Below are 13,189 nucleotides of genomic sequence, written 5' to 3'. Positions count from 1 at the left end.
TCTGATGATCCAACAACTGAAGGGCTGGGACCTGGCGGTGGGGGGCACCCGCCAAAGCTGTGGGGTGGCTAACAGCTCTGTGCTGTTCACCTGACTGCTGTCAAGAGTTCCTGTGTCCCCGGGCCCGGGACCTCAGCTTCCTCCTCACTGCCTCGCACGCTCGCTCCCCCCCCCCCCCCCCCCCCCGGCCCCGGGACCTGTGGCACAGCAGCTGTTTGCCTCTGGAGTGACTGCTGGATGCTGGGCTTGGGAAAGGGAGGGAGCTGGGCAGGGAGCCGCGGGGCAGGGCTCACATGGCTGGCATACGGTGGGCGGCTCGGGGCAGGGCTCCAGAGGCTCTCAGACCCTCACCTCGTCACTGGGGTCAGTGGAGGGCATCTCCCGCTCCTCCAGCTCAGGCTCCTCCTGCAGCACCCTGCTGAGCACGGCTCCCAGGGGCTCCCTCAGGCTCAAGCGGCCCCCACTGCCCACCAGGAAATAGATCATCGGTTTGGTGCTGCTGCTCACGGACAGAGAGAAGCAGGTGAAATGGCCGAAGAGAGTCTTCGCGCTCTGGGGCAGGTCCAGCCAGTAGAGCAGGAACCCAGAGATGCCGAGGGGCAGGGCGCAGGCGAGGAACACGAAGACGCAGAGCAGGACGGCCACGTAGAGGCGCGTGAGCGGCCGCTGCCACGGGGGCGAGCTCCTCTGCACCTGGATGCAGAGGGCCATGCCGGACAGGGCCATGATGGGTGTGAAGCTGACCAGGGTGAAGAAGTGCAAGACGGTCTCCGCCTTGGACCCCAGCCACGAGTGGGGATGCTCAGCCTCGTCATGGAAGTACCAGGCCGGCACGATGAGCAGGACGGCCAGCAGCCAGAACACGGCGCACACCGCAGCTGACAGGCGCCGGTGCCAGCAGCCCCGGTACCAGGTGGGGAAGAGGCCGGGGAGGCAGGACTGGGCACTGGCGGCTGTCAGCAGGCTCAGGCTCACGGTGTAGGCCAGGTACCCGGCGCTCCTCACCGCCCGGGGGCCCAGGCGGTGCATGTGGATCCCCCAGGAGCTGGCGCTCAGGACGGTCAGCGTGGCCGAGCAGAGGAGGAAGAGGAGGTCAGCCACGGCCAGGTGGAGCAGGTAGATGCCCAGTGGGCCCCTCCGCCGCTGGAAGCCCAGCAGCCAGACCACCAGGCCGTTGCCCACGATGCCGCCCACGCAGGTGAACACGACCAGCGCATCCAGCACCTCCCGTACTGTGTCGGGGGGCGCCGGGGTGGGGCCTGGACTGCTGCTCCTGGAGCTGCTGCTGTTGAGAGTGTTCTCCATCCCTGCCAACAGTGGGGAGAGAGCTGAGGGCCACAGAGCTGGGGTCCCTGCAGCTCAGGTACCCCCCACCCCCAGGGAGTCCTCTGGTTATACCAGCTGCCACTCTTTGGAGCCATCGCTGGCCACACCAGGCCACCTTCCCTCATTCCTAATTCAGGTTACGTGCTCCCGGCTCTGGGGCAGGCCAGGGTCCGTTTCTGTTGCTGGATGTGATGGTGGCCAAGCTCGGGGCAAGGCTCCGAGTCCCCAGGCTTGGCCGTCGGTACCTGCTGCAGGCCTGGCCTCCACCCTGCTGGGGGCGGGTCCCTCGGAGCCTCTGAGTGGCTACTACTCCCGGGCCTGCAGTGGTCAGCGTGGGTGGGCAGAGTGGCCGCCGATGGGCAGAGTGCCATGCATGGCTGGTCACTGTGAGGTGCCCCCTGGAAGAGGGGGTGGGCACTGCTCCTCCCCTGGGCCTGGCACCTCGCACCCCATCATAGTGGGGGGGACCAAGTGGGGCGCAGCATGCTCGGTGAGCTCCCTGACCCCTGACCTCCCCAGGTGCCAGAGTGCGCCCTGCGGTCAGCACGGCCCCTCTGCAGTTACTGCGGGGCTTGCCTCCTGCCAGACCCAGCTGTGAGCACCACGCTGGGCCCAGGGAGGGCACGATCCACACAACACCTGCCGTGTGGCTGACGGCCCAGGCGCCCCAGCCCTGACGTGTGTCCACACTCTGACGGGCCTGCGCGTCCCTCCACCCGGGGCTGGTTTCATTTCTTTTGTCCACTGACTGCCTGATCTGACCCCTTCGCCCTCCACCCGGGCACGCGGGGCTCAGAGGCCCAGGGTGGCAAAGCTCAGCATCCTCGGGGCTAGGCCGGGACCTGGGGCGGACTCCACAGCCTGGGACTGGAAGCACCACGTGGCCTTGCTCTCTGGGTCTGCGGCACCCGCCAGGGTCACGGTCCTCACACCCACTCACACACAGGGCTCAGCTGCCTCCTCAGACCCACATGTGGGGGCAGGGTCCCCTGGGAACCCGGCTCACACGTCAAGGCCCTGGGTGCGGAATCAGGGAATCGGTCTCCGGGGCAGCTGCTACTTTATTTTACAAAGGTTGTTTCTTTCTGAACTAATGGTGTAATGGATTGTATCACTTCTAACCAATATTCATACATGCTCGGTAGCTCAGTTGTGTCCAACTCTTTTCGACCCCATGGACTGTAGCCCACCAGGCTCCTCTGTCCGTGGAGATTCTCCAGGCAAGACTGCTGGAGTGAGTGGCCATGTCCTCCTCCAGGGGATCTTCCTGACCCAGGGATGGAACCCGCCTCTCTTATGCTCTCCCACATTGGCAGACGGGTTCTTTACCTCTAGTGCCACCTGGGAAGCCCCAGTGATATTCATATTACTGATCATATTGTTTATCCTCAAACTGGTCACTGAGGCCTCCTAGTGCCCAGCCTGGGTGAGGGTGGGGGATGGGACCTGAACGAGGCCCCTTCCCAGTCCCAAGAGACCCACACCCCCTCCTACCTCCCCCCAGAGTCAGGGCCGAGAGATGCTGCTCGAGGCTGAAGGGGCTGCTGGGGGAGGGGGGTGGCAGCCGTGGCCCCAGGCCGTGTGCCCTTAACCTCTCCTTACAAGAGACCCTGAGTCCACCACCCGATTGTCCTCCTGCAGATGTGTGTGGAGGACAGCGTGGGGTCTGACCACTGAAGGCTTCAGAAGGATCAGGAACCTCGGGATGCTGCATTCCGCCAGGAGAGTCCTCCCACCCCTGCGCTGCCTCAGGGCCCCCTCCTCCCCTGATGGACCCCCCACCTTTGGCTCAGACACCAGCACATGTACCCCCAACTCTCCCGTGTCCAGCCTGGAGTTGTGACCTCCTCCAGCCCCCTGGAGACCCCTCCCCATCTGCTGAGAGGGCCACGCAGGTCCTTTGGGCTATGGTCATCGGGTGGGGCACGGATATCAGGGGACGGGGGGGCCGGCCAGCCTCAGCCCCCTGACAGTGATTCTCAGCCTGGACGCCCACCACTGGATGGCAGAGCCGGGCACTTGGCAGGCGGGGGTCTCCCATAGACGTCTGTCAGACGAGAGGAGGCGTCCGGGCCACGAGAGTCCCTCCCATCCCCGGCACCCTCAGTGAGGACTGTCTGTGTTCGCCTCGAGCTGGGGGCACTTGCTGGGGGCCAGACAGACAATACCCAGGCACCCAGGGCGGGGCTGTTCCCGCGTGGGGCTCATGGCACGGCCGGCCCTGGGGATGGGAGGAATTCACCGGACCTAAGGGCCACTTTCCCACCCGTCTTTCCCACGAAAGAGGAGACTTGGGACCGTCCAGGCCTCGGGTCCGCCCGAACCCCGGCCCCAGAACGAGCGGCCTTGCTCAGGGTGCACTTGCCGTGCGGGGTAAGGTCTGACCTTGGGCTTGAAGCAGTGGCTTCTTACCTGGCTCGCCTGTGCCGTCCGCGCCTGGAGGAGGACCCAGCTCCTGAAGGCCTAGGTGGCTCCCTGGGGCCCGGCCCTTCGGCTTCTCTGGCCACAGGTCTGGCTTCAGGCTTGCAGAGTCCGACGGGCCGGTCCCCGGGATCCACCCCAGGCTCTGCCTCCTCCTCTGAGGAGAGACGCCCAATCCGTCTACGGGAAGCAGGGCCCTTGGGGGACCAGCTGCATTAGGCCTCTCCCTGCAGGAGCCCAAGGCTGCGGGCTAATGGGCTGCCCAGGAGGCCCCACAGGAGGGCGGGGGCATGGAGAAGCACCAGTAGCCAGCCCCTCACCCCGCCCGGTCTCCACAGGGAAGGTTCGGGGCACTGGGCTTTGGGAGGGTCTCCAGCTGGGAGCTCCGGGGTCCACTGAGAGCCCGGTGCCTCTGGAAGCCAGGAGACCATGAGGCTCGCCCTGCAGGGTCGGGGCTGGCAGAGCACCTGCATGGAAACTTCTGGATCTCTGAAGCTCCTCACTGCAGGAGGTGGAAAGACAGACCCTGGATAGGGAACCCCCAAGAGGGTTTAAGGCCCAGTTCAACTCCGGCTGTCACGTGACTCTGGGAGACTTCTGTCCCCTCGGCCCGTTCCTCTATGTGTAACAGGAAGTTTCCACAGAGGCTTCAAGGGAAGGTGTGGCAGCGATGCGGGGCTGGGGGAGGTGGCAGGTTTGCTGGGGGGAGGGGGACAAAAGGATTTCTTTGGGGCAAACCTCTGATGGGCAGCGACCCCAGCCCTGGCCAGGGGCCCTGCCTCTCACCGGGGAAGCACAGAGGCCCGCCCTGCTCCAGAAGGGGGTCCTGTGTGTTGGGATGGGGGTGCCTGTCAGCATGGCACGTGGGAACCCCAGACACAGGCTCCTCCAGGGTGAGGGAGGCAGTCAGGAGCCAGCCCCACCCCTAGCTCGACATGCACCCTAGGGTGTACCTTGGCGAGCTGCTAACTATCTGTGACAAAGTTCCCTCGTGGTGGCACATGTCCATCTCATAGAACGGTTGGCGCCTGCCCGTTGCTACAAATGCAGCGTCTTCCAAGCAGATGGACCACTTGCCATGGTTCTCAGTTGTTGCTCAGTTGCTCATTCTTGTCTGACTTTGCGACCCCGTGGACTGCAGCACACCAGGCTCCCCTGTCCTTCACTATCTCCCAGAATTTGCTCAAATTCACGTCCATTGAGTCAGTGATGCCATCTAATCATCTCATCCTCTGCTGCCCTCTTCTTATTTTGCCTTCAATCTTTCCCAGCATCAGGGTCTTTTCCAATGAGTCAGCTCTTCACATCAGGTGGCCAAAGTATTGGAGTTTCAGCTTCAGCATCCGTCCTTCCAATGAATATTCAGGACTGATTTCTTTTAGGATTGACTGGTTTGATCGCCTTGCAGTCCAAGGGACTCTCAAGAGTCTTTTCCAACATTACACTTCAAAAGCATCAATTCTTCAGCACTCAGCCTTCTTTACGGTCCAACTCTCACATCAGTACATGACTACTGGGAAAAACACAGCTTTGACGATATGGACCTTTGTCAGCCAAGTGGTGTCTCTGCATTTTAATACACTGTTGTCATAGCTTTCCTTCCACGGAACAAGCAGCGGCCTTTGAAGAACAGATGAGCATTCTGCAGGGAAGGGGTCAGCTGTGAGCCCTCATCAGGCCCAGAGAGGGTGAATCCATCCGTGATGGTGCCCATCCAGTCAGAACTTTCCAGAAGCCCCTTCCTCCCACTGCTCTGAAGTGAGAATTACCACTACGGAGGAGGCAGGAGGAGGAGAGGCCTGAGGGGAGACGCCCACAGTCCAAGAGGAGACCACCGCCCACCAGGTCTGTGACAGCAGACTCCGTCTCGTTTCTGAAACCAGACTTTGTTGTCTATCCAGGGAAGTCGGGGCCTGGCCAAGTTTTCCTCCAAAGCTGGGGAAGAGCTGACCCCTCTAAGTAAACGTTGAAGAGTCAGAGGAGAAACAAGAAGCAGGTCTTTCTGATCATGCCCCTTGGATTCCGCTTGTCACAAATCAGATGGGGCCAAGATCCCCCTGGGGACACCCTTAACCTTGACAACTGCATGGACAGGAGACAGGAATTTGACCCCATTTGACTTGTAATAAGGGTGTTGAAAATCTTCCTCTTATGATGTGAAAGTCCTGAATGGAACCAAGCCTTCTCTAGGTGATGAGGTATTCCTTGGGAATTCCATGGCAGTCCAGTGGTTAGGACTCTGAGCTTTCACTGCGGAGGGCCCAGGTTTGATCCCAGGTCGGGGAACTAAGACCCCACAAGCCTCATATCGTGCAAAAAAAAAAAAAAAACCTTTCAATGTGAATCAGTATTTGATATTGACCATATATGGCACCCCACTCCAGTACTCTTGCCTGGAGAATCCCATGGATGGAGGAGCCTGGTAGGCTGCAGTCCATGGGGTCGCTAAGAGTTGGACACGACTGAGCGACTTCCCTTTCACTTTTCACTTTCATGCATTGGAGAAGGAAATGGCAACCCACTCCAGTGTTCTTGCCTGGAGAATCCCAGGGACGGGGGAGCCTGGTGGGCTTCCCGTCTATGGGGTCACACAGAGTCGGACACGACTGAAGCGACTTAGCAGTCGCAGTAGCATATCACATCAGATCAGATCAGATCAGATCAGTCGCTCAGTCGTGTCCGACTCTTCAGGGCCCCATGAATCACAGCACGCCAGGCCTCCCTGTCCATCACCAACTCCCGGAGTTCACTGAGACTCACGTCCATCGAATCAGTGATGCCATCCAGCCATCTCATCCTCTGTCGTCCCCTTCTCCTCCTGCCCCCAATCCCTCCCAGCATCAGAGTCTTTTCCAATGAGTCAACTCTTCGAATGAGGTGGCCAAAGTACTGAATATCAGTATGTTCAATGATCACTCATTCATTCATCAACATGCATTTAGGAGGTGCCAGCTGGGCTCCGGGGACCGTGCCGGGTGCTGGGAATCCAGCCTTGAAGAAGCTCCAGGCAATAGATGAGCAAAGACACAAGAAGATGCTGAGTGCCGTAGGTGGTACAGCGGAGCTCAGGGCACTACTGCTCTAGAGTGTACTGCGGGAAGCCCTCCCCCGCACGCGGATCCGTGCTGAGATCTTCATGGCGCGAGCAAGAGAGCCAATTATACCGAGCTCAGGTGGGGGGAAGTGAGTTCCACGCCAAGAAAACGGCATATGAAAAGCTCTGGGTCAGAAGAGCTCTGGGTGTGTTTGAGCAGCAGGATGATGCAAGAAGGGAGGGGAAGACAACGTGTGATAAAGGCCGGGGATGGGTCAGGCGGTTCTCAGCGCGGCTCGAGCCGGCTTGCTTTCTGGGTAAGGGGGCGGGGCCTCGCTCCAGTGACCCCACCCCCACCCCCCAGTAGCAGCGTGGGCTTCCTGGGCACCTGTTCACATGGGCTTGTTTTTGTAAAAAGCTGAGATCTCATCCACATACCACAAAATTCACCCCTAAAAGCATGACACTTCAGTAGTTTTTAGTCAATTCACAGAGTTGTGCAACCACACCATCTGATTTCAGAATATTTCATCACCTCCCCCAAAAAACCCTACCCGATAACAACACCCCCACCTCCGCTGTGTCTTAGGGGAGGTGCCTGTACCGGACATTTCACATACCCAGAATCATAAGATACGTGGCCTTCTGTGTCTGGCCTTGGGCACTGAAAATGCTCTTCAAGGGCCATCCACCTGTAGCCTGTGTCAGAGGGTCATTCCCTTTTTCTGGGGGGAGGTGCTATGCTGGGTCTTCACTGCTACGTGGGCTTTTCTCTAGTTATGGCGAGCAGGGGCTGCTCTCTAGCTGCAGTGCTCGGGCTTCTCACTGCAGTAGCTCCTCTTGTGGAACACAAGTTCTAGGGCCCTTGGGCTCAACGGTTGTGGCTCCCAGGGTCTAGAGCACAGGTTCAGCAGTTGTGGTGCTCCGGCTTAGTTGCTCTGTGGCATGAGGGATCTTCAGAGATCAGGGATCAAACCCGTGTCTCCCTCATTGGCAGGTGGACTCTTTACCACTGAGCCACCAGGGAAGCCCCAGAGCACCATTCCTTCTTCACGGCTGAGTAATATTCCACAGTGTGGATGGACCACAGTTTATCCATAACCTACTAATGGACATTGGTTACAATGAATACGTGTTGTGGATTTATGAATGATGCAAATGTAGTGTGGCTCTCACGAAGCCTGCCGCTGTGAGCATCCATGCATGAGTTTTGTGGACGTGTGTTTTCAGTTCTGTCCGGTGGAAGGTGAAGCTTCAACTGAATTTGACTCATCCTCCTTCCCCCGTTTTATCTCCCTTCTGGAATCCACGGAGAACCTTCGCTTACCTCACTCTGAGGAGTGGGAAGGGCGGTTCCCTTATGAATAAGGGAATGGTGTCTGCTCCCCACACTGGGAGACCTCCCGGGGCATGGGCTTCCTAACCCAGGGCTATGCGGTCTGCTTGCCGCATCCTTCCAGGGCACCATAATGGGGGGCGGGCAGACTCAGAGGCCAAGGGGAGTGGGTTGGGGGACAATGCCTGGCTTTACCCTGAAGCTCTCCCTGGACGCCCAAGTTCTCAGTGCACAGGAGCCACCCTCCCTGGGAGCATCCCGAGGAGATGGCTGTGCCCCACTCAGAGGGCGCCTGATGGGCTGTGGGTGCTGCCCAGCTCTCAGGTGGCTCCTGGGCTGGGGCTGGCACTGCCCCTCGGCCACACGCTCTGGGCTCTGCCTGTCCTCCCACCCTCCAGCCTTGGAGGCTCACTTCCATCCATCAGGCCGCTGCCTGGATCTCCAACTCTAATTCTGCTTCTCTTTTCATGTTCCATTTTCATGACGGAATTTTAAAGCGATAAGCAATAGAGAGACGAGTGCAGCGAGCCCTCAGGTTCCCGTCTCCCAGGTTCAACAGTTGTCACCGTTCTGCTGTTCTTGTTTAATCAGGCCCAGTACCCCGCTTTTTGTCTTTTCTTCCGGAATGTTTTAAAGTAAATCCCAGGTATTGTATCATTTCACTCCTAAACACGAAGACGCTTATATGCACCTCTCAGTACAGCGTTACAGCCAACAGAACAAATGCCAGTTCCTTCCCAGCATCCAACCCCCTGCTTCTCTGACTGGTCCCGCTGCCCTCGGGGATGGAGCTGGGACCCCAGCAAGGCCCACCCTCCCCTTCACCTGCCGGCTGCTCTCACTCTGCTCTTCTCCGAGTGGTTTCCACAGCCTCTGAGCATCTTGGATCCGTTATTTCATTAGGAGCTGCAAATGGATGGTGTCTTAATCTGGTCATTCTGAGCCCTGCTTCCCAGTAAACAAGAACTCCCTGCATCACCTAAAATGTGGTCCTTACACTCTGTTGGCAGAAAGTGAAAAGGAACTAAAAAGCCTCTTGATGAGGGTGAAAGAGGAGAGTGAAAAAGCTGGCTTGAAACTCACCATTCAAAACATTAAGATCATGGCATCCAGTACCATTACTTTCAGACAAATAGATGGGGAGAAAGTGGAAACAGTGACAGATTTTTCTTTTCTTGGAAAGAAAATCACTGCAGATGGTGACTGCAGCCATGAAACTTAAAAGATGCTTCCTCCTTGGAAGGAAAGCTAAAAAGCAGAGACATTGCTTTGATCACACCAGTTAATCCTAAAGGAAATCAACTCTGAATATTCACTGAACGGACTGAAGCTGAAGCTGACACTCTAATACTTTGGCCACCTGAGGGGAAGAGCTGACTCATTGGAAAAGACCCTGATGCTGGGAAAGATTGAAGGCAGGAGGAGAAAGGGCCGACAGAGGATGAGATGGTTGGATGGCATCACTGACTCAATGGACATGAATCTGAGCAAACTCTGATGACAAATCTAGACAGTATATTAAAAAGCAGAGACATTGCTTTGATCACACCAGTTAATCCTAAAAGAAATCAACCCTGAATATTCATTGGAAGGACTGAAGCTGAAGCTGACGCTCCAATACTTGGGCCACCTGAGGGGAAGAGCTGACTCATTGGAAAAGACCCTGATGCTGGGAAAGATTGAAGGCAGGAGGAGAAAGAGCTGACAGAGGATGAGATGGTTGGATGGCATCAGCAACTCAATGGACATAAATCTGAGCAAACTCTGGGAGATGGTGGAGGACAGAGGAAGCTGGTGTGCTGCAGTTCATGGGGTCGCAAAGAGTTGGACACGACTTAGCAACTGAACAACAAGAACAACAGAAAAGCTGGTTTAAATGCTCACTCTTTCCATTCCCTCATCAGTTTTCAGATACATGAGTTGTCATACCAACCTCCAGATGTGACCAGGGAAGCATACGGCTGGGTTTTCATAAGAGACTCAGGAATTCACCCATTTCTGATGTGCTTCATCTGATCTTTGGACTGGCCAGTGGGAACCTCCCCAGATATTCCTAACATCTCATGTATGGCATAAACTTTTGGGGCTGAATTTTGGGGACTTACAGTTTTTTAATCCAAAAGATCCCTACCTTGCGAATTAAAAGCTTGGGTAACACCTTGGCTACAAGAGCTGACTTCAAAATGGAATTGCTTTGGACAGAGCTCCAGGCTGGGGCCCCCAGGGGGACTGAGATGAGCAGCGGAGACCTTTCAAACCGTCAGGTGTCACGCGGCCTTCATCTTCTTGGGCTCATGGTGACAGGTGATGATCCCTGTCATCTTCTTGGGCTCATGGTGACAGGTGATGATCCCTGTCATCTTCTTGGGCCTCGTGGTGACAGGTGACGATCCCTGTCATCTTCTTGGGCCTCATGGTGACAGGTGATGATCCCTGCCATCTTCTTGGCCTCGTGGTGACAGGTGATGATCCCTGTCATCTTCTTGGGCCTCATGGTGACAGGTGATGATCCCTGCCATCTTCTTGGGCCTCATGGTGACAGGTGATGATCCCTGTCATCTTCTTGGGCCTCGTGGTGACAGGTAATGATCCCTGTCATTTTCTTGGGCTCGTGGTGACAGGTGATGATCCCTCTGTGGGCCCCGGCGTTGGACCCTCCTGGAGCTGAAGTCCTGAGGCTGATCCTAATGTTGGTCATCACAGGTGAGGGTGGGCCTACAGGGAGCTGCAGAAGGACAGGATGGGCAGCAAGCCTGGAGGGCGGGAGGAGCCCCCCCACACTGCCGTGCCACCTGACCCTGGACTGAGAGGGGGCAGACAATGACGGGGACCTCGGGGACGTGGGCACCCAGCCTTGTTTCTTACCCCCATGGGAAGCCCGTGAAGCCCCTCCCACCTCAGTTTCCTCATCTGTAACACCGGCAATATGACTTCTAACTCTGGGGGCCGAGGATTCTGCTGCTAACCAAGCTCAAGGTCAGAGCCCAGTCACAGCCCACGTGGCATTGGCCGTCAGGGACAGTGATCACCTGTTGGTGATCTAGAAGAAGTTGTAACTAGAGTCTTTGCAGATGTAGCCAAATGAAGATGAGATCATCGGGGGCGGGGGCCCTAATCCAACACGCATGGCATTTCATTGTCACTCATGCCGGGGGCCCAGAGTGACGGTGGCCCGGGTGTGACTCATGCTGGGGAACTTAGCATGCCAGAAGAAGGCTTTGGCCACCATCCTTGGGAGGCTCCTGAATTGGGGCAAGTGTCTCCTGTGCCCAGATGTGGCTGTGGGAGGGGAGGCAGCCGGCGTGGGGTTACCTTGGCTCCATCCAGCTGGGCTGCTCTGCAGAGGGAGGCTGGAGGCAAGGGAGGGGTCTTGGACACCGCGTCGTCCACTCAGGAAGGTCTTGGGGACACAGGGTCTGTGTTCATTGTCTCCAGGCCTGTTGGGAAGGGAGAAGGGCCAGCCTTGGAGTTCAAAGCCCGAGTCTGGGCCGAGCCAGCCACGATGGGCTGCTGCGATAAGCATCGCCAGGCCCGGGCAGCTTCAGGCTCCCCCAGGGTCCTGCTCGGTGTCACAACAGCCTCGGGGAAGCCCACTGGGTGGAAGGGATTCTATGTCTCTTGTTTGTCCTAGTGAAGTCTGTGTGTGTACTCAGTCAACTCCCTGCGATCCCATGGACTGTAGCCCGCCAGGCACCTCTGTCCAAGGGATTCTCCAGGCAAGGATACTGGAATGGGTTGCCATTTCTTCCTCCAAGGAATCTTCCTGACCCAGGGATTGAAACCATGCCTCCTGCAGCTCCTACACTGCAGGTGAATTCTTTTACCGCTGAGCTACCGTAGTGAGGTCTAAAAGGAGAACAAAAATTGCCCCAAATAAAAATGAAAATTTTTATTTTCATTTTTCACAAATCAGTTTTTTTCCATTAAAGTGGATGAAGGAAAAATGTACTTTTTCCACTTTGCATTTTCCCCTTTGAATAGAAGTTTATTGCATCCGCAGGATGGAAGTGAACAGGTCGGGGAGGGATTCAGGCTGGCATGTCTCACACTTGGGCACCCTGGATGGGACAGCTGGTCCTCAGGGATGTGGTGAGTGGCTGGTTGTCCCCATGGGCAGAAGAGATGCCGACAGAGGAGCGGGCTGGGGTCACCCAGGGGGAACGTGGCTCGTCCAGCCTTGGATCTGGGACTGTGGCGCCCCCTGTGAGTCCTCTTGCCTGCTGCCTGCTGCAGCATCCTGTCCTTTGGGGGATGGGGCCCAGCCCATCCATGATCTGGAACCTGGGGCCTCAGCTGCTGCCCTTGGCCTGGGACCCCCAGGCAGGGCCAGCTTGGGGGGGCGGTGTCCTGATGCTCCTGGAAGTCCTATCGCTAGGGTCAGAATCCGTGTCCTCTGAGAGGCAGGAAGACGACCTCAAAAGTCCAATGTGCGGAGCTGAGAGGCAGAGGGAGGCGGGCTGTCCTGGGCCACAGCCTCACCAGCTCCTGTCCAGGGGAGAGCGGGATTTACGAGCAGGGGTCCCTATGTCCAGGACAGCTGAGCACTGAGCCCTCAAGAACATCACAAGCTGAAGACTGGGGTGTGTGCCTGGGCTGCCAGAGGCCGAGGGCTCCTGATTGTGGATATTTCCAGTTCTCGAAATCCCTTCTAAGCTGGGTCCTGAGTGCAGAGACCAGAACCTGGAGTTGGAGCCCTGGGACCCTGCACCAGTTCTGCCTGTGGTAACCTTAGTTGGCAACCTTTCCTCATCTTCCCCTGGGTCTGACCATCACTCCCTTGGTTCCATCACCTCCCATGAGAATCAGCATTTGAGGTCCTACTGTGAAGGGCACTGGGAGGCGAGACAGCATCTGCTCAAGGTGCCCGGTGCTTCTCCTGCCTTTAATGCCAGCCAGTCCTTGGGGGTGGAGCTGGAGGAGGCAGAATCATGGCCCCAAAGAGGTCCACGTCTGTTATGGAGTGAATTGTGTCCTCCCAAAGAAGGCCTGGTGGAGTCCTAACCCCAGGAACTTAGGCTGTGACCTTATTTGGACTAGAGTCTTTGCAGATGCAACCAAGTGAAGATGAGATC

General features: G+C 57.3%; 1 protein-coding gene across 1 annotated transcript; it reads right to left on the bottom strand.

Moving 5' to 3' along the window:
* Positions 1-233: 233 nt before the first annotated feature.
* LOC147341744 (mas-related G protein-coupled receptor member D-like) lies at positions 234-1,422 on the bottom strand. The gene has a single exon (XM_086385220.1). It carries the CDS (start codon positions 1,303-1,305, stop codon positions 340-342), a length of 966 nt encoding a protein of 321 aa, XP_086241346.1. The 5' UTR covers positions 1,306-1,422; the 3' UTR covers positions 234-339.
* Between the last annotated feature and the right edge of the window lie 11,767 nt (positions 1,423-13,189).

This window comes from Bos grunniens, chromosome 29, assembly GCF_055505025.1.
Source record: "Bos grunniens cultivar Pamir isolate PY7600 chromosome 29, Bosgru_T2T1.0, whole genome shotgun sequence".
Taxonomy (NCBI): domain Eukaryota; kingdom Metazoa; phylum Chordata; class Mammalia; order Artiodactyla; family Bovidae; genus Bos; species Bos grunniens.
Note: the sequence above shows the minus strand (reverse complement) of the source record. Positions and strands in the feature narration are given on the sequence as shown.